The 25,752-nt window shown below is 31.4% G+C and overlaps 1 protein-coding gene across 1 annotated transcript; it reads right to left on the bottom strand.

The window, feature by feature from the left end:
- Nucleotides 1–699: 699 nt before the first annotated feature.
- LOC129909078 (G protein alpha i subunit) lies at nt 700–24,097 on the bottom strand. Its single transcript, XM_055986028.1, has 7 exons — nt 23,647–24,097; nt 4,680–4,864; nt 4,490–4,611; nt 4,249–4,413; nt 4,057–4,151; nt 2,210–2,398; nt 700–2,137 (listed from the first exon to the last, which is right to left on the bottom strand). Exons 1-7 carry the CDS (start codon nt 23,765–23,767, stop codon nt 1,947–1,949), a joined length of 1,068 nt encoding a protein of 355 aa, XP_055842003.1. The 5' UTR covers nt 23,768–24,097; the 3' UTR covers nt 700–1,946.
- Nucleotides 24,098–25,752: the final 1,655 nt, after the last annotated feature.

The raw sequence follows: 25,752 nt of genomic DNA, 5'->3' as shown, positions 1-25,752 counted from the left end.
AAAAATCTTAACGGTGTTTTCATTAAAAAAATATTAATTCAAGGGTTTGCTTGATCTTTATCTTCACCTATCTACGACAATCATGATCTCATATGGGACCACAACTGTCTTAATTAACTGCTTCATTGGGTTGGCCTCAGGCCTCCCGATTTTGAATTATTCCATGTCTAAGGCCAAATGAATTCAGTTGTTGCAATATACATAAATCAAGGACTGGCTTGATAGAAAAAATGTTTGGAGGACTGGCTTTAAAAAAATATATATATCTAAAAGGAAAAGAATGACAGAAAATTAAAAACAATAAAAAAGTTACTCTTCGTAGAATAGTCGGCCCTAGCGAGGTAATCCGTCGGAGCGGAAATTCTCCGATTTCAGCACGAAGTATGCTTCGAGGTGTGTTTCCGACAGGTAAAAACTGTCCGATTCGGACTAAAAACTGTCCGATTTGAATGAAATCGGACAAAATGAACTCCGACGGATTACCTCGCTAGGGCCGATTATAAGTTCAGCATATTGAAAGAAGCCATCAATAGGATTTATTAATGGGAGAATCAGGGCAATCGTTTTCCAATCGCTGGAAAATAGAAAAAGAGCACGGTCAATATACGAATGCATCTGATAAATCTCCCTTGAAAATATCAATTTTTCATTCAACTATCATTAAGATATCAAAAGAAATTTTAAAAAGTCTTTTTGATGTAAATTTTTTTTTTAAGTGTTTATTTACGTTTGTACATTAGCCTATAACTTAAATTTTACAAGCACACATAATAATTATTATATTTAAACAAGAAGAATTGATTTGTTGCACATCAAAAGAAATTAATTAAAAAAATATATATTTTTTTCATATACAAAAAAAAAAATATATCAAACATTCTTCAATATGTTTTCTGTTTCTGAGCACATACATAATTTTAATTGTTTATAATCTTAACCTTGTTTGATTTTCTTAATGCGTTTTTTTTTTTGTTTAAAGTAATGTATTTGAGCTACAAAAAAATTCGATGAATTAAAAAAAAAATAATTTAGTTTTAAGCTTAAATTAAATACATTTTTGAAATAAGAAAGAGCAAGAATTTAGAAAAAAACAACTAAATAAATTGTGTAAATAATTACTTATGGAATTTGTCAGTAATTGGATTTAACCAAAAATTAATGTTATTTTATTTTGGAATGAATTCTTTTTAAATTTACTATAAAAGCGATTTATATCATAATTTTCTATAATATCAGTGCCTTGATTAAATAAAGTAGCACAGAGGTCTGATTAAAGAAATTTCAGCAAATGATAAGCCAAACAATACAAAATTAATAATAATTTGGCAACATTTAAAATAAAAAAAAAAAACCAAAAGAACTAATAATCTCGAAATTATTATTTGTTAAATTCTGTTTTCTTTTTTGTCTCTAATGTTATGGCATAGGCTGCAAATTCTCAGTCTTTTCTAAACACTTGTAGCCATCAGTCGCATGTGCGATAGAAAAATTGTATATAAGTAGTTAATATAATAGATATTAGATATACATGTAAATGTTAAATAAATCTTAGTTATTATAAAAAGGAAAGGCATATTTTTAGCAATTTGTCACAATCGTTTCGTTTTCTTTATCTTTTTTTTTTAATCTTTATCGTTATTAATATTTTGTTCAAGTTTTTCTCTTTTCATAAGATGCATTAATTTGCCTCTGTTTACTCACATTATTCTATACAACTAAAGTTACTTCATTAGTTTGTGCGTTATAATAAACGTGTGCGTTTGAATATTTTTTTAAATATCAATCATTCCTGTTTGAATCTATTGAGATAATATTTGTATGTAAATATTTTGTTTGTTCTTTAACGCGCATTGGAATAGATACAGAAATGCAAGAGTGGATTGAAATTAGAAATAATATAGAACTAGCAAAATTAAAAAGAAAATAAACGAAAAAATAATAATAAATTAGTATAATCCGCAATCTTTAAGATTATTCTTAATAATAACATCCGTTACAGCATCAAATACAAATTGAATATTGTTTGTATCTGTGGCGCAGGTTAGATGGGTGTAAATTTCTTTCTGATCTTTTCGCTTATTGAGATTTTCAAATTTCATTCTGATGTAATTGGAAGCTTCTTCAAATGTATTCGAACCTAGGAAAAAGAGATAATTCAAATATTTAATAAATTAATTTTGATTTATATGGAATCTTTTTTGAGTTTTACCTGAGTATTCTGGGAAACATATCGTCAAAGGTGATCTGTTTATTTTCTCTTCGAATAAATCTTTTTTATTCAGGAAAAGAATTATTGATGTCTCGACAAACCATTTGGAATTGCATATAGAATCGAATAGTTTCAGAGACTCAATCATACGGTTCATCTCTTCGTCTTCCGCCAGAACTAAATCATATCCTGAAAGGAAAACAAATACAAATTAATTTATGAGATTATTTAAAAACTTTAACACACAGAAAAATGTAGAGGTTTTAACAACAGACACTGATGCAAACTGGACGTTATAAAATAATTACCCATGTCCATGAAAATCTTTTTATGGAATCAACGAAGTTAGGCCGTTTATTCTTTTTCAATAATTTGTAATTTATTTTGCTTTATAAAAAAAGATAATTATAACCAATTTGTAGAAAACCATTATTAAAAGGGCATTTCCAGAATTTAGTGTATCAGTCTTGTTAAGAATTTCTTAACAAATCGTAATTTCACTTTCGAATCTATAATACGGTTAATCAACCATTAAAGAGATTTGTTTGTTATTTTGAGTTGAATAACAATGATTTAAAAAATGTTTTATAAATTGCCTTCATTTTGAGGCAGACGTCTACACTGAAGGGTTAAAAACCAAATACGATACAATTCAAATTTTCATAATTTCGGTAAATTATGTATTCGAATTCTTCAATTGGAATTTTCAGCAGTGCATTCACACCGCCAAAGCAGTTTCAACCTGATACTGTTGGAATAGCATCTATACTCTACACATTAAAAAGCTTTCATTATTCAGCACTGGTTGAAGGAACACTTCTCAAAAACTATGAGAGGGATAGTAGTAGTGACAATATATTTCAGACCATATGTCACTGAAAGAGTGTAAAAAAGAAATTGTCTACGCCTTCTAGTACAGGAGTCATAGAGAATTCCTCATAAAAAGGAATTGGCAGCAAATTGCTTAAAAAAAGTTTAGATTTTTTAAGAAAACTAACGACAAATGTCTAGATTGTTTGAACATTTTTCCAGTTTTCCTCAGGGGTTGGCTTTATAATCAGTCCAATTATATATAAAAACTTCCGAGAAAATATTTTCAGAAGAAAGGTTTATTTTTTGTGAAAAAGCAAAAAAGGAAAATATTCCCCCAGGAGAAAAGGGCTGAATATCGGAGGTTTACCTCTTTAATCATTTTTCCATTTCAAACCAAACCATCATTTTTTTTTTTGTCTAATATTTGTACCTCTATTCGAGATTCCAAATTCAATCTGTGATCAGTGCTATGTGGGAACTATCGTACTGTCAAACAGTTTTTTTTGGAGCTTTCAGACGAAAATTAACGGTCCAAATTCGACCCAGCTAGTTAACAAGCTGTTTAAACTCAGCGAAGATCGGGAAGACCTTTCTTCGTGTGTTGACTAGCTAGAAGGCCAGAGTGGAGCCAAGAAGAATTGTTTACGTTTAAACCATCCTTTATTTGAATTCTAAAATAAAGGGGCAATTCTTTGAATGGAATCAGAGAGAAAGCTTTATACAGCTTCTAAAAATAATTTCCGTATGAGGAGGTAAAGCCCCATGAAAATCATAATTTTATGCAAAGTTATATATGAAGTTTCCAGAAGGATAGAAACGCAATTTGTATGAATAAGAGAAAGGATACAAATTGTTCGAATCAAATCTAGGTAGAAGTTTTGGAACTAACTTAATATGTAGCCATGTAGCAATACTAAATAAGTGTCTGGTGATTGGGTTGGACCCCGTGAGTTATCTTAAACGTTAATAATTAAATTGTTTTTATGGTCCGTTATAACATTGAAAATATAAAATCATGTTTTCAGTTTTCATACCTGAAAGAGCTACGCAGAAAATAATTGCAGTTACACCTTCAAAACAATGAATCCATTTTTTTCTCTCAGATCGCTGGCCACCAACATCAAACATTCTAAAAAATAAAATTATTTAGTTAACATTTGAAAAATAAAGAAAAATCAGTATTCAAAATATTTTTTGAATCAATCATCTTGACAAAAAAAACTCACTTAAAATGCAAACCTTTGCATGTGAAATGTGTTTCAACAATACCGGTGGTTTTGACTCTCGTACGTAATACATCTTCTTGCAGTGGAATGTAGTTTGGTTGAGAAATTCTGTCTAGAGAGTTTAAATAATAAGCTGCCGAATCGTTAAGTTGATATTCACGAGATCTTTAAAAGAAAAAAAAAAGGGTTTATAAGAAATAATGATTCCTTATGAACACCAATTCAATGAGTAAAAAATTACCTTGCAAATGATTGCTGAACTCCAGCGTCAGCCCATAATTTCTTCATTAAAAGTACAATTTCTGGAATGAGTATTCCTTCTTCGGCAGCTGAGGCATACGTGAAAAACTGTCTTGCAATTTCCTAAAAGATATTTAAAATTCAATTAAATATTAGAATGTTCCAAAATAATAAAATTTAAAATGGCTCACTGTTTTTGATGGATCAGCAAAATCAATTTTTAAATGACCCATCGCTCTTATAATTGCCATGAGACTCTGAATTGTATTGCTGTAAACCACTCGACGATATTGCTCACATTCTTCTTGAGAGTATCCAGTTTCGTGGATAATTTTCATTTGTTTTACAATTGTCGATTTTCCTGATTCACCAGCACCTGAACAAAAAAAAAAAAAAAAAAAAACAATTTATAAGTATAAACCAATGAAATACAAACAAATTAGAAATTAATTGTAAATATGTAATACAATTTTAAGGGTTCTGTTTTCGATAAAAACTATGTTTACAAAATAGTCGTTGAGAACGAAAAGCGACTTATTTCATTAGCAATGTTCTAGGTATATGTAATTTTCATAAAATTGGTTTAAACGAAAATATATGTATGATAAACTAATTTTCATAAGAAGAAAAGAAACAGAAAACTAAAATAATGAAAATAAATTCATAATTTTCATATCAACATTTTTCAAGCAATGAGGGAAATCATTTAATTTTTAAATAACACAAACTTGAAACAAAGAAACTCAATCTCTCGGGAGAAATAAAAAGCATCGAATTTTTCAAGAAAGGTTTAAATGTGATGTAAGTAAGTTTGATGGAAACAAAAAAGTACATCTTTTTTATGTTTAAAGAATTAACAGGTAAAATGTGTTCTCTGATGGCGTCCTGCTTTGCTTGGCGGGGGCATTTACAAGAAAAGTGATCATTTTCCGTCGTACGAGTAAACTGAAACCCATCGGAGAGTACATAAGTTCGTGTTTTATTAATTGATCTCAGCTGATTGCGAAAGTGATCAACTAGTAAAAACTTGGTAACAAGTAAAAATTGGTAACATGAAAAATTTACCAGTCTATATATAATAAGTTACATCCAAACTACAAGCTTTTGGAATACTCTACAAAAATTTATATGTAAAGATTCGACTTGATAAGGTAACACGGCTGTTCTGATTTCCGTTCGAATTCTATTTTCTCCCGATTTCAAATATTAGCTGTTTTGAATTCCGTATTCGAATACATTTTGCGAATTCATAGGTGTTTTGAACATCGAACGGAACTACAATCCCATCTGGGTAGCAATTAATAAAAATTCGAATGGAAATCAGGGGTCGAATCGCGGCACACGATTACGATCATACGTTAACGTTTTTACTATTTCTGTCTCTGTTTAATTAGCAGAAAAGGATAGGAACACATAGCAACCATACGTTAACGAACGTATGCCGTAATTCGACCCCTGAACAACCGTTTTCAATCCGGACGAATTTAATTTTCGTTTCCCTTTTTAAATTCGACCGAATCTCAGAACAGGCATGTATGTAAGTGTATTCTAGACTCCCTTTTCTAAGAGATCTGCCCTAGAAGCAAGTTCAATGCAAGTCAGTTCAGGTGCAGTATCGCGAAAACTGGAAAAATTTGCTTTTAGCTCTATCAATTATTTAACTAAACTCGGCATCAAAGCCGAGTTTGACAATAAAGGACGACACTAATTTATCATAGTTCAGACAAAAATCCAGAATGCTTTTCAATGTTTACTATGTACAAAGAAGACGATATCGTATACCGAAGAAGTGTAGCTGTTCAAAAATCTATTTCGTTTCGGGGACTAGGTAACTACAAGGAGTTGTACAAATTACATGAATTATTTGATGTTTCAAAGGCTAGCAAGTGTCGGTGCTAAAAAAAACCTTAATTTTGTGCTTAGTTATCTTTCAAATAAAAAAAAAAAAAGTACTTCATTAGGAAACCTATTGAGCTTTCGCCTTGGTAGTGAATTACAACATGCTCAGCTATTCTTGTGAGCCTGCATTTAATTTACAAGACCTATGGAACCAAAAATTTACCGCCAAGTCTGCACGAATAAGGTGAGATACATTTGTTCTGATCAAGGTAATGACTCTTGGAGGCTTTGTTAATCGTTACGTCCAGCTGGTCAAAGCAAGACACCAACCATTGTGTTACGAGACTCTTACCCAGTAGTAAATCTTATATATAAAAATGAGTTCATTTAGTGTGTGTGGCCGATAAACTCGCGTTTGGCTGGTCCGATTTTGGTAATTTTTTTTTGTTTGAAAGGTATTAATGTGTAGATGGTTTGTATACAAAAAAAATAATACCTTTTCTCGCATCTTTACATAGCTGTCAATTTGTACGAGTAAAAAAACACTCTCACTTAAAAAAAAAAAAAACTAAGCCTAATTTGTAAACAAATTTATTAGACAGGCTTTCAAAATAATTATTATCGTTTAAGGCCTGATTTTGACAACATTTGCGTACATTTTAATAGTTCGCAAACATGAATTTAATCAGATTTTGTTGTGTCATGCTGTGGATATGTATTTAGGTATGTATGCAAAAAAAAGAACGATTAAATTCTATTTTTTTTTATCAAAAGAAGTTCAATTCTGAGGAGTACCTACTTTCAACTTCGTGATGCCATTAATGATGGTAATGTTAATGATATTGGTCAGTTCACTATTTTGCAGCCACCAGTGGTGGTGACCAGTGTGGGTAATCTCAGTTTGAACTTTTGATATGGTTGGCTTTAAAAAATTCTTACTTTTTTTGTAGGCATCGTAGAAATATCATTAAAACGTCATGTGAAAGGTGAAATAATAGGCTTTCACATGATCTAAAATTATAATAAAAAATATTATAGGTTGTCATCGAAAAAATTGATTTATAGCATGAGAAAATAAAGTATATGTTTTTTTTGTTTTTATTAAGAGACAATTAAATTGATTCTCTCCATTGCATCCATGTTGCTTACAATCAATTTTGAGAAATTCACATAACGCCATGCTTTTCATAGCGTAGGAATAGCTTGCCAAACGAACCAGTTGAGCGAACCACGCTCATGCACATTATGGGTTAGCATATTTCCGCTGACTCGCACATGCTTTACGAAAAAATTTAACTATATGTAGGTACCAAAAAGAGAGATCAAAATATTTTCTAAAGTCGAGTAAAAATGGGCGTAAGAAAGGGCAGGCTAAATAGCATACACATTATTCAAATTTATAAAGAGCCTACACATTATTCAAATTTATAAAGAGCCGTTAAAGTGCGATATTGATAACACTGGTTAACAAGGGTTCTGTTGCCGGAACAAAAATATACTTTTCTGAAGGTTTTTGGTGTGCTGAACTCGAATCCGAAGTCAAAAAAATTCTAGCAGCTCCCGTTTTTGAGATATTACACCGAAAACCTTCAGAAAAGTATATTTTTATTCCGGCAACAAAAAAAAGTTTAATTTTGTAAACCAGTGTAATAGGGTGTATTTGAAAAAACGTTTGAAAGAGTTAATAACTTTGCATTGTGAAATTTTGTGTGGTGCAGCATTGTAGTGCATGTAGTGAGCATTTTACTTAGGCTACTTTTTGCTAAAAGTTTAAAAGTGAATATTTTTAGACTCATTTTACAAACTTTTAAAGTTTTAATCCCCTTTTTTTTGTTTATTACAAAGTCGAAAATTGGAAATAAATACAAGAAATGGCGGAACGAAGTCCGCCGGGTCAGCTAGTATCATATAATAAGGTTTTGAATGAACAACAATTTAATTTTTATTTAATACTCAATCCATTAACAGTATTTTCTATCTTACAGGCCCCCAAATACTCAAAAGATAATAGTAATAAACAAACAAAAACAAAAAAATTCTCTTTCAATTGGAATTCTTTTTTTCTTTGATTGAGTTCATAAAAAATTCCCAATAAGTCAGTTACCTTAATGGGTAATCCGGGAAGCATAAACAATACCGAATATGTATGCCAATGCTATCACTTTCGTTTTAATAAACAATCATCAAATATTTCCCAAAAGAGGTTGCCGAGGTTTTGAGGGTGTGTGTTGTGTGCTACGCCTATTTTAGATTACGTTCGCTTTCCTTTACTCATCAATCGGGCTACCACCATTCGCTCTATGTCGATCGAGAGAGGTGTTTGGAATGAATGAATTTACGAAAAAGTTATTCTTTGCTTCGAAGTAAGCGCGCTAGCAGAGATGAGTTTGGTTAAACAATGTGTGATTTTCTTGATAAGATCACCACCGTGAGTGCGAAACGAAAAAAAAGTTAAAAAAAATCCACCGGATGCATGTGCTATTTTCAAATTTGTGTTTCTTCTTCTCAATTTTTTTTTTTGTTAGGTATATTCTATTGTTTGCTAATTTTACATTCCGTTTTCAAGTTCACAAACAGCACAGAAAACTTTCTCATAGCTTGAGCATGCTCAGATGTATCATGTTCACCCGTGCGACCGTGCACCATGTTGTTACTTGGTTATTATGGTCTACGTGCACAAATGCGTTCAAGTTTCATCACCATATTTTTTTTGCTTTTTGCAAAATTAAAATTTTATCTCTTTTTTTCCAGTATGTCGCTCTTGTGTTGGGTGAATAAATTACTCGTTAATGAGATATAATTTAAATAACACAAGAATATCGATAGAGTTTATGAATGGGCGTTATAAGAAGAGGGACGGAATTTGAAAACAATAACAGCTGACTCATCAGAAGCAGAGGGTCTTTCAGCTGTGTCAACTCGTCGTCGTCGTTATAGTCGTCGTCGACTTGTTAAGGATTGCGATAAATGTATAACAGTGTTTTTGTTTATAGATATGCGTTACATAGAAATTTAATGAACTTGAGTGATGTTACTTAAAATAATTATGATGATTAATCAGAACTTTACCGGTTTGTTATTTATTCAGTTGGAAAATTATGATAAATAGTATCATGCTATATAGTATTTAAAAATTAAGAATGGCATTTGAAATTTCTTTTCTGTGAATGGGATAAATAAAAGCGCGCAGTTCTTTGATTCAAATTAAATAAATTGTAAAGTTTTTTTTGAGTTTACTTAAAAAGTTAGGCAAAGAGATTTGAGATTTTTTTTTCATATAGCATTTGAGTTATATAAATCTGATATTTTATTAATGTCATATACAACACCTATGAAATGAAAACAGTAATCACATAAAATAAAGATAAGAATAAACGTGTTGAATTCGTTTTTTTTTTTTATGTTTTGCAAAATTTTTGATTACACATTTGCTCAAGGGATTTACGAATTTTTATTACATATTTGCATTAAAATTGATGAGACATAATTTTTGGGTTCAGATAAGAGTTCTTGCCAGATACATATCTTTCATTTTTGTATTGAGTTATAGGAGTTTAAAAGAAAAGGCTTTACAGTAGGTACATCGACCTCAAACCTTCTACGCATGACGCACTGATTTATTGAAATTCGGAGAGACGATAACATTGGCGCCAAGAATTGGTAACGATTTTTTATAGAAAGATTCAATTCAATCATTTTTAATTATGGTAGAGGTTGAGTATCTCTATTTTCTAAAACAAAAATGTCTTAAAATTTAAAAATATTTTTAAAAAACAACGGCAACACTTACATTTATGAATGATACATTTTTCAAAAGCCAGAATTTTATACTTAATTTAAGTTTTTAAAAAAATGTTATTTCAATGTATTATTTTCGAAATAATCGATTTCAATTTCAATTTGCGGAAAAAAGTTTAAAAGACCAAATTGAACACTATTTTTGTCAAGACTGTACGTACATTTCAATAAAAAATTGACTGATTTTTTTTTGACAAAACCGAAATCATATCAGCAATAAGATATCAATTTTTAAAATTGGAAAAAAAAAACATTGAACTAATGTGGACTCCCGGCCGAGAAAGATGAGGAAGAAGAAGAAACAATCCAACATCTTCTCTGCTCATGTCCTGCCCTTTCCAGTAGACGTAAAATATACTTGGAAAAATATTTCTTAGAAGATACTAGTGAACTAATTAATACAGACATCTTCAACCTTCACCGCTTTATTAAAAAGCTCCAACAGGTTTAATTAGTGAGGAATTTCCTTGCAAAATCATGGTATCGCAACGGACTAATAAGTGGTCTAAGTGTGTCAGTCGTTTTCCTGACAGCCATTTCTACCTAACCTAACCTAATGTGGACTCCCGGCCGTGTTGGAATATGAGGAAATGTTCATCTTCAAATTCATAAAATTGGATTTTTGCAAATAAAAAGCTATTTCTCAATAGAATATTCAAATCGATATGGAAAAGTGCATAAAATTTTAAGTGTTGGGTGGAGTTTTCTTAAATTAGTCTAAGTGCAACGATAATTTGTTGCAGTGAAGACACGCCATACAGAGAAAGCAGGGTTAAATACCTATTTGTTTTCTTAAACTTGTTGTGTTTTTTGCAAAATTAATTTAGTAAACCTGATATTCAAAAAAAATATAGATCTTTTTATTAATTGTTTTCAAGAGTACTTTTTGTCTTGAGAAAATGCATTCAAACTTATTCATTTTAGAAAATTGTAGGTATACTGCATTCCTAGAGACTAATTACTCGCACACCACAAAAGTTAATCACTAGTTCTGGTTTTTCATGAATTTGTTGCTTTACTAATACATTTATTATTGTGAAACTTTATAGTCTTCATAATTGATATAACTAGAGGACAAAAGTAATAAAAGTAAAAACAGCTTGTGAGGCATTAAGGGTTTAATGACCCAAAACTCAAACGTTTTTGAATGCAAAAAATAGCTGACCTACTTTATTCTGCAGCCCAAATATAAATGAGTGTATCAATGTGGCTTCTGTAATCGCAATTAATGGAACAACTTGCCCTTCTTAAGAAAAGAAATAAAAAAAACCAAGATAAAAATATCATTTTCAACGACACTTATCGTATTTCTGACGCATTGAAACTTTTTTATTTTTGCGAAGAAAAAAGTCAGTACAGATAAAAATATCACAAAAAAAAAGCAAATAAATCAATCCATCTCTACAAGTATAAAATGTTTTAACGTAATGTATTTGTACCAGTCAGTCACAACCAAGTACTTTATGAAAATCTCCTTTTTATTATAATGAGCAAATCCGCCTTTCCTTCACCCATATTTGTTTCGTTTAATAAAATGCTGTAATTTTTTCCACTCGTTTGCAATTCCGACTCTATACTTTCTCTGATTCCCCTGGACTAAATACAACAAACAAAACTTTGTGTCTGTATATCTTATAGGTTGAGGAGGTAGTTGCTAGTAGAGCCCCCCCCTCAATCCAATAACGCTTGTTCATGGCAGCATATAATTTAAGCTCGCCAAGGCATGTTTTTTTTTTTTTTGTATTTCTTCACAAAGTGTGTTCCATGATGTTCATGTACCTCGTTAATCAAATAAATTGAGTGACAGTGCAAATGCATAAAAAAAGCGAATGAATGCATTGCATATTGTTCCTCTGGGACATTGTGGCTCTCTGACTGTCTACATTTTTTATTCACAATCTATTGCTATGAATACGACAGACGACCGACGTCGTCGACGCACGAAGGGTATAAAGACGAAGACGACGACTATGACGGTCTGTAGTCGTCTCAACGGCACCACCAACCGCATTATCAATCTAATTACTGTAATTTTGCATAATTCCACTCAACTCATCGGGAACAACTGATACAAACAGTAACGTAACTTAGTTTTCTTTTTTGTTCGTCTTGCTTCGCAAATAATAATCAAGGTTCTTGTCTAAGTTTATTATTTTTTTTTTCCAAATCTCGTTATCAGGTACTGAGTAGGAGAGAATAGGGTATCACTTACTTAAAAAATGAAACAATTTAATTAAATCTGCAGAAGGGCAATGTATCTTTTACACTTTCAAGTCGTCTTTCTCAACAAAAAGATATTATTTCTTTTGCTAAATGAGGCCTATTAAGTTTCATGTCTTAAGTCTTAACATGGTGTAGTAGTTGTTGTTTATTTTTTACAAAAAAATGAGAGCCCAACCATCAAGTCGGTTGTCAGATATTTGCCATTGGTGTAGCTGTCCGAGTCTCCGGACAACTCTGGCAGCTAAAGTGTGACTCAATTTATTCACATACTTCGTTTGAGCGTTCCATGGTGGAGGTATAGAGTTACTCATTTTTTTTATTAAGAAGAAAATAAAAATGATAAGAGAATTTCTGCAAATTTAACACTCAATTTTGTCGCTTTTCATTTATTTACAATTCTTTTGAAAAGTTGGTTTTTTACTTTTATTTTTGTTTTGGTGCGGTATCTTTTGATGGAACTTTTTTTGTAAAGGGTTTTATTCATTGTAGACAATTAATGATTTGAGTTTGTTTAAAAGATGAGATCACCATTATTTTGCAGATAAAATATTATAACAATGTTTTGCATACTTTCTTTTTTGTATGAAAAACAATGAAAAAAGATACGTTGAATACAAAAAAAAAAACATTGAAAGATAACGAAACAAATGAAAGTTGCAATCATAAAATGATCGCATGTCGAGAATTATTGTTTTCTTTTTATTGAATGCTGTTTTGGAAATTATCTGGACACATAGGTTATTCATAAATAGTCCAGTATATCAAGCGAAAATAATTACAAAATATTTTGCAGTTTGGGTTATTATTTTAAGTGGTAAAGGTGACTGAACTCCAGGTATAACATACCTAAACCTATAGTCCCGTAACTGCGACGGAGGTAAAAGTAAGGTTTTCAAAATTAAAACTAAGCGAATCATTGAAAAATTATGTTTCACAAAGTTAAAGGTCACAAAGAATAAGGATTTTCCGTTTATACACTTTAGTTGATTTTTGCCTTGAGCAAAGTTTTTCAAAACATTTTGAGGGTGGGAATTTTAGGCCGGAAATATTCTTAGTCATATTTAAAAAGTCCCAATATACCTTGTTTTTTCACAAATACAGACACAATGAAAAATTTACAAAATAATGAAAACGTGCTCATATTTTCAAAAAGGAATTTATAATATTTTTAATTTTTCAGTTACTAAGCTACATGTATTGAAAGGTTTTAATCTAAATCAACGCCATTTGCATTCACGCAAGTTTTGAGACGTACTGGTCAATCATCATTCGTACGACGAAACTCATTAATGGAAAAGTTATCAACAGCAAGGACAAGGGCTCGCTTCAGACTCAATATTTCTGTAGTGTATAGAGCAAATCATTTCCTCTAAAACAGACCACAACTTGTAACTCAAAGGGTTGAGGTCAGTATTACCAGCTGGTCAATCATACGACGGTGATATGAAATCGGGTACGTTTTTTTACATATTGGCCCATATGCATAAAAAAAAGTATAATCTTGTACTAGGAAATTATTTAGTACAAGCTAGTTTTGATAGACACAAAATGTGGATCAAAAAGCTCATACTTTACAATTTTTCTAGTAAAAGCATCTACTATATCTATGCATATTACGCATTTTTTGTTGTTTTTTACTTGTTAACTGCCACAGAACCTTGCTGGTAAAGTTCATTTCTTGAATGGACATTGACAACTTAAGACAGCTTAACAATGCTTATGCATAAAAATTGGTGAATACAAAAGTACCACTTTGTATGGAAATCATCTGTTTAAGACTCAGCTGAACTTAATTTTTAACGTTGACTGTAAAACTGGCTCATATAGTGATATAGTCTCCTCTAGCACATATGATAACTTGGAGTCGTTTGTAACTCTTCTTTCACTGTAGTTTTCAGTTGATCAAGACTGCTTGGAGGTGGATTTCGGTTGGAAACGCATCTCTTCAACATTTCCAAGACATGTTCTATTGAATTTCAATCCGGATATCTGTGTGGTCAATTCAAAGCTGTCATATTAAAATCTTGATGATATTCTCATTACCGTGCATCAGACTAAGTTGTGGACCAAATCTAGTGGTGGTTGGAAGTGCATGCTTTCCGGAATATCAGTCAAGTATGTATGGGTACTTACTACTTAACGTATGTAAAGGAGAGCTCACTAACTCCATAAGTGTTGTAAAGCTGATTTTACTCCATGAAAATGTATGACTCTTCTTAAAAGGTTCGCGGGTTCACAGACAAACTTCACCATTTTGATACTTCGGTATTACAATGGGCTTATATTGGTCAAAAAGTGCCTCGACGCTTTACCAGGGAGCGACTGTAACCCGAACCTTCATAGTGAGTTGGAGGTGTTATCAACATTTTAAATCGTAAAAAAATGTCGTAACACAAATGAGTTGGTACTTGCTTTAAAAATCAAATTTATCAGTTCGAACAGCTTTACTGAATTAAATTTCAGACAAATATAGCTGTATCCACTTTGTTCAAATCGGGTGTACCTACGACACGTGTACGTACGACGTACGTGTAACGTTGATTCTTTAAGCAGAATTCGATTCACCATAAATATGAATTACTTTACTTGCAGTCTTCCTTTAAGAATTCTGTTAGTGGTTTGTAAAAATTGCCAACCACACTCCTTTTTCTGGAACACCCTTTTCTTTTTTTTTTCCATTGCAAGGATGAATGTGTCAAATATTGAGTGATATATAAATCTGTCAATAATAAATACAGAAATTACTGAAAATGATAACATTGTTATTTCCTTAGGAATTCCCCAACCGCAGATAATTTTTTTTAATTTTCTAAAAATTGTTTTGGTGTGAATTCAAAAAGAGAAAAAAAGTTCACACCAATTTTATTCTTCAATGTCACGATTATAAACCCTAATTGTTTTGATACAAACTCATTCTTATATAAACATTTAATGGGTAATTCCCGTGAGCAAAATTTAAAAAAATAAATCTCAGATAACTCATTTATTTAGAACTTGTGAAAAAAACTGCATAATTATAATTCTTTGTGTTGCATTGTACACCAATGTATAACAATGACCTTTCGTTTCCTGTCAATACAACCCCGCGGATGACTAAGCTCAGTTAAGTATATTACACAAAATTAAGAGCTTTCAATTTATTGTCTTCGCTTTTAGTTTTTTGTTTTTGTCCACAACTCACATAAATGTACGAGTACGAGTATGAATGAATGGGATGCTCGGCCCGCGTAACAAATAGCGACAATGACAGACCCCAATTCATCAATCCAAACGAAAAGTCATGGGGTTAACTCTCGCAATGAGAGTGAAGTAGATATTCGTTTGCCAGTAGGGTGGTGCACAAAAAACACACATTTTCAATTCGTCATTTCTCCCCCCACCCTAAAAATTTTAGAGCGGGATCGTTTCAATGAGGAACATCATACACCACCTTATTTGTTCAAGTTAATTAAACATGAAAATTGTAAAAAAAAAAAACAAAAAATGTAGTAGAAAATTTAATTCTGAATGAATGGAACATTGTTGTCATAGTCCAGCATCTATCGCATCGGTACGAGTCTAGTAGTTACATTGAATAGGAGAAAACCAACAAAAGGCCACATTGCGGTGTGTGGAGGATAGAAATGAGATTTATACCGCAGATGCATAATAGCTATTTGTATGCCATATATGAATGTGTCTACACAGAGATTATGTGTAGCTTTGCCAAGGGGATATTGGATACGTGAGTTTCAGCTGCAGCTAAAGTCAATTACACTAACTTCATCTTAATTTCAAGATAAGTGATACGTTTTTGCTTTTGTATTTATTGAATCAAGTTACCGAGTATTTGTTTGCATTGTTAAACCTTCAAATTTGTATTAGTTGTAACAGCCTCCAATTTTATTATTTGGATTATTTACTTCCGTCTTCGTATTTTAATCTTTGCCGACGAATTAATACAGAAAATTTTTCAATTAATTGAGTTATGAGGGAATTCGAATGCAGTTGAAGAGCGGGATTGATTAACTCTGTTTATCAGAGAACAGGTCAACCCTCTGTAGGCACACCTCTTTTTTGCGAATTTGGTTTATACTTTTTCATGTCGCTAGGACTTTTTTCGGTCTCACTATTTTATAGACAATCATATATGAAATTGATGTAGAATTTTCTGAGGAATTCGAAAAATGTATTCACAATTATAAAAAAATGCATTTTCACCGTTATAAAGACACTTTTTTGTGACCACTTTTTATTTTTGTCGTGTCAAATTCGCACCCATGTGCCGACAGAGGGTTAATAGTTGCAAAGGAAAAAAATTCATGAAAACAGAACTGCAATAAAATGTGTGGCAAACAATAAGCTGGCTCTTACAAAGTCTCAACTTACGGTTTTATTTTCAGTAGCTACTCAAGCTCTTTTAAAACCCTAAACAATTTATTATCTGATAAAATTATTCAAATCAACGATTATTTATAGAAGTCAATTTTATTTATTATTTTTTAATGATTGATTTTATTAACCCTTAACCACCTACCCTCTATTTCAGTCACTGACTGTGCTCATATATTGAGCTCTGTTACAGTAGGAGCCTAAAATTTCGAATTCTTCGTATTCATTCTTTTAAACTAACATATCAAAGAATTAAATAAAAATAACAAATGTAATATAAAAAAAAAATCTTCAACAAAATTACAAGGCACTAACATTCACAATTTTTCCGTTGCGGTCTGTGAGACCGCAGGTAGGTGGTTAAGGGTTAAGAATCATAAAGAGTTTAAGGAATGTTATGAAGTGTTGGAACAGACTTCTGTATAGTAGTAGGTCAAGTAGTGTCCCTAATATTCGAAAGTCTTATCCCATAGTTCAATCTTATAAATCTTGCAAAAAATTGCAAAAGTTGAGGTGTGAAAATAAAAATTCGAGCGAGTTTTTTTCACACCTCAAAATTGATTCTCCCGTGGGCAATTTTTTTTTCCGCTTTGCGTTTGGGTTCCGAAAATTAAATACATTCTCATGTAAGCAATTTTTTTGTTGTTTGGTACCTATACACATAAATACAATAATAATATCCAGGACTTATAAACAGTGAAGTATGTTTGGAGGCTGGGGACATGCTGCCCAGCTTTGGATACACTATTGGATAGACGTATGTGCCAATAGGGTGGGACATAAGTGCAAAATCGAAATTTGTAACTATCCCAAATCCAGTTGGGAGATAATTTTATAATTTGTGAATTCATGCGAAATAATGCCAAATCGGCGTAATTTCACTTTGTCATTGTGAAATAAAGCCATAATTTGGAATTCGGCGTTATTTCGCTCGGCTTTATTTCACGGCACCACTAAAGCTAAAAAAATGGAAATATTAGAGAATCCGGTTGAACAGCTCCGATTTGGATGATCTTTTTTTTTTTCATCTTCAGTAATTTAAAATACTTTAAAAATACATATTGATTTTTTAAATTTAATTAAAAATTTTTGTGTTCAAAATGCTTAAATTTCATAAATTAACTGATGCCAAAAGAACGTAATAAAGGTTAAATAACGAAAGTTTAAAGGTCTTATTTTTGTCAAAGTCTTAGAGATAATCAATTAATTCGATACAAAAATAGTTTTTATCAAAAAAATCGCATGAAATTGAAATAATTTTTAGTTTTTGTTTCAAAATTGTAATAAAATATACTTTTACCTCTTCGAAATTTAACTAATTAATAATATGGGTTGGGACGATCCTTTTTACCTACCCCCTTATGAGGACCGACTGACACTTTTAAACCTACATACACTTCGGTCGCGTCCCGATGCTGAGATATTCTTTTTGTCCACCAATTACTAAATGGTATCATTGATTGTCCCAGTTTGCTCCTTAACTTATCTTACAATACAAACGCTCGTCAGCTAAGATCAGTGCCTTTTTTCCGTTTATCCTACCATCGTACTGACTACGGCTTTAATGAACCCTTGACGCGTATCTATGCAACGTAAGGCAAACAATTTATCTTTTTTTAATCCCAGCCTTAGCAAGTACGCTTTAAAAGACGCTCTTCTGAACTCTCCCTGCTAAACCTCACTCTCTTTAATGCACTTCAACTGCCTTTGCCATGCCTTAGACTTAAGTTATAGATTTAGTTACTTTAATAAGTTTATTTTTTAGCTCCGCTTGTACTAAGCAAATAAATAAATATGAAATTTAGACGTGTTCAATGTTTAATAATCAACAAAAAAATATGGCCAACAAATTTTTTTTAAATAAATTCATATTCTATTTAAAAGTAGGTTTAATGGAAGATTGTCTCTTAATTCCATATATGTTTTTTACCTCAAATTGGGTTTGATAAAAAATATATAGGTACTTTAATTAAAAAAAAAAAACAATACGGCAACATCGGCAGAGATTAAAGTAGGAATTTTTAATTACCGACTTTTGAAAAAAATGATCATCAAAATCGGAATTGTTTGGCCAGGTTCCCTGCTTCAATTTAGTTTAATCTAGTTTAAAAAAAAATAAAACGCTGCATGTACTTAACTTAATTTTGTATGTTTTATATGTATGTATGTTTAAATAATGTAGGTGTTGCCGTTGTGGTCAAATACTTGTTTTTGTGTTTAAAGTTCATTTATGAGAAAATTGCATCTATCGAAACGATATACGTTCTTATATATTAATATTAATAATATTATAATATTATAATATTATAATATTCTATAATATTAATTTATGAAATTTAAGCAAAATTTTTGAACACAAAAATTTTTAATTAAATTTTAAAAAATTAATAAATATATTTTAAAAGTACAGTTGAAACTCGATTATCCGGGATTCGATTAACCGGGACGCTCTATTATCCGCGATGAAAATATTTGAAATTCTTTCTTGACAATAAACAAAATTTATTTATTTAAACTCTATTATCTGAATAAACTCTACTATCCGTAATATGAGAACAGGAAAGAAGAAAATTTAACTAAAAAATACAAAATCAGCACTCAAAAATAAAGAAAATATTTTAAATTTTTTTTGTAGAGAGTCTTATTTTTTTGAAAAGTAGAATTATTCTGGAACAACATAATCAGGATTTACTGCTAGTTGACCGCATTCACACAATAGGTGTGTTTTTTATTACCACCGGGCTTAGGTGGACAAAAAAAAAAACGCCTCGGGGCTTAACCGGAAATCTTGGCAGCATTGCTTATTGAATGTTCCGAAATCAGCACACACAAAGAAAATTTAGAGTTTTCATATTTATCGCTTTCGGGTTTTCTTGTATTTTTCTTGTATGTTTTACAAAGAGATACAAAAATGTATGCTAGCAAAACTAGTTAAATAAATTTTGTCATTTCAAACGTCAGTTTTCCCGTTTGTAAACCAATTCTAAACAATTTATGAAAAAATTAGTTTGGTACCACAGATTTAAAACTGTTCAAAAAGTTAACCCAGAATTATAATTGGAGGAAGCAGTCGGAAGCTTATGTGAAGTCCTACGTTTTTGTTGTTGTTTTCTTTGGATTTTTGATAAGTATTCATCCGTCGAGTGCGGTTGGAAGCGCTGTTTCCCTCCGTTGAATCGGACGCTTCAGTCAATTATAGTTCTACCTTTAAGCCCAGGGATATCATCGGGCTTAACAATTAAGCCCAAGGGGCTAAGGTGTTGCTGCATTTAACATGTAAATTCCTTAGCCCTGACTGTGCTTTTTTTGTGCAGCTAAACCCGGTGGTAATAAAAAAAAAACCTAAACATGCAACAATTTTTTATTTTCCTTAAAGTTCATAATACTCGTAATTAATCTCGTGATATTGTAATGTATGTTCAAAAAAAAATATGAATTGTTACGTTTATGGAATAATTTTTTAATAGTTTTCTTTTTTTTTATTAAATTTTTTAATAAAAACTTAAAAACATATAAATTTTTTCTTGAAAATAAAAGTTCTATTATCCGTAATGGACTCGGTCCCGACCATCCCGGTTAATCGAGTTTCAACTGTATCAAGGGGCACGGTAGTGCCCAGCCAAGTTCTCTAGCAACTTTGGCACTACACCCTTATTTACAGGAAACAACTCAGGCCATTTTCAACCCCCCTCTAACTTCCACACCAAAGATACTAGAAATTTCAAACTCGCTTCATTTGTTAAGCTGGTCAAAACAAAACCCCTCACAAAATTTCAGCTTGCTATGATGAGTAGTTTCTGAGATATAGGGCTTCGAAAATCTCAAAAACCGTAACTGACTGACTGACTGATTCACTCACTGACAGATCATCAAAATTATGGAGAACTTCCCGTTATCGTAGAAACTTGAAATTTTACACGGTGATAGGACTTGTGGTGTATACAAAGAAAAAAATCGAAAATTTGAGATTTTCAATTCAGGGGGCGTGGCATCCGGCCATTACCGCTGAATTTTCATCAAATATTATAGAGCACTTCTGATTATCTTAGAATCTTGAAATTTGGTAGAATGGTAGAGTTGGTAGTTTATACAAAGGAAAAAATTTTAAATTTGAGAATTTCAGTCAGGGGGCGTGGCAATCGCCCATTTCCGCTGAATTTTCATCAAAATATTATAGAGCACTTCTGATTATCTTAGAATCTTGAAATTTGGTAGAATGGTAGAGTTGGTAGTTTATACAAAGGAAAAAATTTGAAATTTGAGAATTTCAGTCAGGGGGCGTGGCAACCGCCCATTTCCGCTAAATTTTCATCAAATATTATAGAGCACTTCTGATTATCTTAGAATCTTGAAATTTGGTAGAATGGTAGAGCTGGTAGTTTATACAAAGGAATAAATTTAAAGTTTGAGAATTATAGCCAGGGGGCGTGGCAACCGCCCATTTCCGATAAATTTTCATCAAATACTATAGAGCAACTTCTGATTATCTTAGAATCTTGAAATTTGGTAGAATGGTAGAGTTGGTACAAAGGAAAAAATTTAAAATTTGAGAATTTCAGCCAGGGGGCGTGGCAACCGCCCATTTTCACTGAATTTTCATCAAATATAGAGATTTTCAATTCTACAGCCTTACCTTGCAAAAAGTAGTAAAATCACAACAAAAACATTACTGTTAAAAAAAGAGCCAAGTTCTCCTATGTTGAAATTATGCTGGCACAAAAAGTACTGAGATGTAAAAGTGTACCAAGTTCTAAAGTTTGGGTTCAAATTCGTATCAATAAAATTTTGATTGTTTACTTGGCAATTTTTGAAATAACTTTAAAAATCGGAAATTAAAAGAAAAATTGTCAAGAGAACAATCAAAATTTTATTGATACGAATTTGAACCCAAGCTTTAGAACTTGGTACACTTTTACATCTCAGTACTTTTTGTGCCAGCATAATTTCAACATAGGAGAACTTGGCTCTTTTTTTAACAGTAATGTTTTTGTTGTGATTTCAAATTACTGAAGATTGAAAGAAAGATCATCAAAATCGCAGCTGTTCAACCGGATTCTCTAATATTTCCATTTTTTTTAGCTTTAGTGGTGCCGTGAAACAAACCCGAGCGAAATAACGCCGAATTCCAAAATTCGGCTTTATTTCACAATGACAAAGTGAAATTACGCCAATTTGGCATTATTTCACTTATTCAGTGAGGCAAATCCTGCTAAGTAGAGCTTGGGAAAAATTTCAATGTAACCACCTGCAGTCAGTTTGGTATAGAAATGCCATATTTTTGGCACAGGAACATAAGGCCCATGGACATAACAGCCACTTTTTATCTGTGGGACTTGAGTCCTAAACTTTAAAATCAAGATTGTAGAGTGCGTCGATATACATAAGAGTAGTTTTACAGAATCTTAGTTTCTCTTTTCACTCTAAATGATAACACCTCGCAATTGTAAACATCCTCTTCCAATATGTTTGAATAAGAAAAAAAAAAAAAATCGTCACGCAAAATTAAATTAAATGAAAACACAAAACAAAATTTAACCACTTGATTAAATTGAAATGAGTCACCTCAACACAACACATTGAATTGTACACACAGAAGCTTGTATTAAAACATTAATTCCCTTTCGCAATACAAAATAGGTCAACCAACACGCAAAAGGCACCCAATCAACTTAATTTCTCACACTCTAGGTAGAGACTATAGAGTAGGTATTGCATCGTTTCCGAGAAGAAAAAAAAAAAAAAATACTCTCAGCATCGACAAGACAAAACAATGAATGACTTATGACAAAGTCTTCTTCTCTTGTAAAACATAGCTACCTATCTACCTACCTATGCGTGTTTAGCTCATACAAATTCAATTTTCTAATTGGTTATTGCCACTCATATAAAATTGAATTCCCAGAATTTCAAAACCCTCGCCAAGAGCGAGCGCCAGTAGGTAATCAATTTTTCATGCCTGCAAAGGTCATCAAAAATCACTCGCAAAAAAAAAATGACCTCATTTCCAGCTTCACCAAAATCTTTGTTTATACAAAAAAGAAACACAAAATGTTGGGTAATCGATGATTAAAGACGATTATTAGACAATAAAAATTGAGAGACAAATAAAATTCAAGAAAAAAATGCTTCTTTCCCCGGAACTCAAATTGTTAATAACTCATCGTCATCATCGTCAACGATGATAAACGTCTGGAGAGTTGGTTGGTGTCACGCTTTTGGTTCTTCTTTGGGGTAAAAATTGAAACCAAAAGAAATTAAAAGAAAAAAAAAAAAATTGATGCATCTGCCGGTACCAACACCGGTTTCCACTTCAGCAAACTGAGCAAACCAAACTCCCAAACAAACAAAAAACGCGAACTAAAACCAAAAAGGTAGAAAAGCAAGCAAGACAGCCTACACCTTAACTTGCTCCCAACAACAACAACAACCACGACAACGATGACGACCAAGTCTGTCCAACTTACGACTTATTCATCCATGAAACTTAACAAATTCCCAGCGTCACTGATGAAAAACTTGGCGAATCATATAAAAAAAATTTAAGTTCCCAAGACAAACCCAAAAAAAAAGTGAGACTAATTAAAAAAGGTTTTTTTCGTTTGGAGATTTCACACAAATTTCTCTCTGCAATTTGGTCGTCTCTAATGAAAATGAGAGACACCGCAGAAAAGACTCCAACAGGTAAATTAAATTTTGTTCAATTTCAAATAATGTGTCCAACGGAATGTGTGAGTGAGTAAATTGCAGCGAGACCAAACAAAAAATTTATTTTGAAATTGAATCAGCTTTTTTTTTTTTTTTTTTGTTCAAACCAAAAAGGGCAACTAGAATGTTTTTTTTTTTTGAAAGGAAAAGAACAAGTTTTTAAACAAAAAATGAAAAAAAAAAAAATCATATAAGTATAGAAAAAAAAAAAAAAAGACGCACCCAAAAGTAGAAGTTTCACCTCGGAGGCAGCTCGCTCGCCTTCGGCTCGAAGTGCTCGATCGATTTTCTTCGATCGCTCGATTGCTTCCTTATCTCTAGCTGTACTCACTGCACAACCCATTTTTTATATATATATATAATTTTTTTAATAATTTAATTTCCACACGATTTTATTTTTTATTCCCAAATCGGCGGTTGTTACACTTTTTTTTTTTAACGAGAGCACCTTTTTTTTGTTGGTTGGTTGGTTGAATTTTTCTCTCTTCTTCTTTCAATCACTTGTTGCACTTGATGTATTTTTATAATATAAAACTAAAAATACCGAAAGGATATTCTATTGAGGAAAACTAAAAGCGAATCTATTTTAACTTAAAATGAAAACTAGGGAAAATTAATTAGAAACAAAAATTCGAAAACGTGAATCACTTTTCTTCTTCCTTCATGGGCAGCATCACAAAAAAAACTAAACAATGGTATTTTAACGAAGAAATGACGAAAAACGAACAGTTGAATTTAACGAAGATTGTTTTTTTTTTTTTTTTTGTGTTGTGTGTAGAGTGAAGTTGTTTGTGGTTGTGGAAAAATGGAGTAGAGAGATGAGTGTGTTCAGTGATGGAATGGAAAAATGGATGTGATCAGTGAAGTTGGGCTGTGTTCAGTCATTTTAAAATGGAAATTGAAAATAGAGATTAATATTTTTTTAAAAATGTTTTGAAGTTTTACTTACTCATTTTGCGCAGGGTTATAAAAATATCAATTTAAAAATTTGCATTAACAAAAAAAAATTTATTGCAAGTGAAGAATATTTGCATTAAAAAAAAATTTATTGCAACAAAAAATATTTTGTATTAAAAAAAAATTGTTGCAAATGAAAAATTTGCTATGAAAATAAAATTTTTATTGCAAAGAAAAATATTAGGTGTCTTTTTTTGTTTATCTATATAGATTTTGTGCAAAAAAACGACATCGAGATTTTTGAAATCGAAACAATTTACGTGTTAAAAACAACAAAAACTTTAGGTACCTATCTGTATAGATTTTTGAAAAATCCAGATAATTATCCAGATTTTACTTTCTCTCGATAAAAACAGTAGTGCCAAGGTAGTTTAATTGTTGTGTTCATACAGAAATATCTAAAAATATTAGCAAAAAAAGAAAGCGTATAAAATAAGGTTTGAAAAAAGCTCTGATAAAAAAAAAAATAATCAAAAATGACATAGTAGTTGCAATGAAAAGTGAAAAGTTTCCACGTTTGATTTTTACCAAATCGAAAAAAAAATTCAATATGGCTACCTTCAAACGCTTATAAAACAAGAATGACGCAACTAATTTTAATGGTTATGGTCTTAAAATGAAGCTAAGAATATGCCAATGATTTTTGGTTTTTTGTGAAAAAAAATTTTTTTGAATCCAACATGGATGCCATCGCCATACAAATAATTTTTGTTTTTTTGTGAAAAATTTTTTTTGCATCCAATATGGATGTAATGGCCTTCCCACTTCGGAGTTAAATTAAAAAAAAGCAACATTTTTGACAGACAGCTGCCAAAGTTTATGTACAGTGGTGCCGAATGTTTGCATGGATTTCAAAAATCCCGATGTCGTTTTTTTTTGCACAAAATCTATATAGATAAACAAAAAAACACATCTATTGTACATTGAAAAAAAAAATTGTATTGCAAATAAAAATTTTCTGCATTGAAAAAAAAAAAAAAAAATTTAATGCAAAATGTTTGACATACACAAACTTTTTTCACTATAAAATTGAAGATAATATGGTCGGCACAAAGCCAAAACCGCGAATCTGCATTTTTGGACATTTTCACTTTAATGCGTCATTTAACTTGTTATCGGTTCCTCTATCAACTGCTTCTACCCCAATCATCCATTTGTTGCCTAAAAGCCTAAAATATCAATTTCCGTAGCACGAGTTCCCATAAGATTGCATGAATTTCCAAAACTTTGAAGTCGTTTTTCTCAAAACTACAATTTTGCAGATTCGTGGTTTTGGCGTTGTGCCCACGATATATAGTCAAAAAGTCAAATTTGTAAAAAATTCGACGAGTATTAAAAAAAAATATATTTAAAGCATAGGTACATTTTGCA

Source organism: Episyrphus balteatus, chromosome 2, assembly GCF_945859705.1.
Source record: "Episyrphus balteatus chromosome 2, idEpiBalt1.1, whole genome shotgun sequence".
Lineage (NCBI taxonomy): Eukaryota > Metazoa > Arthropoda > Insecta > Diptera > Syrphidae > Episyrphus > Episyrphus balteatus.
The sequence above is the reverse complement of the archived record's forward strand: the minus strand, read 5'-3'. Positions and strand labels throughout refer to the sequence as shown.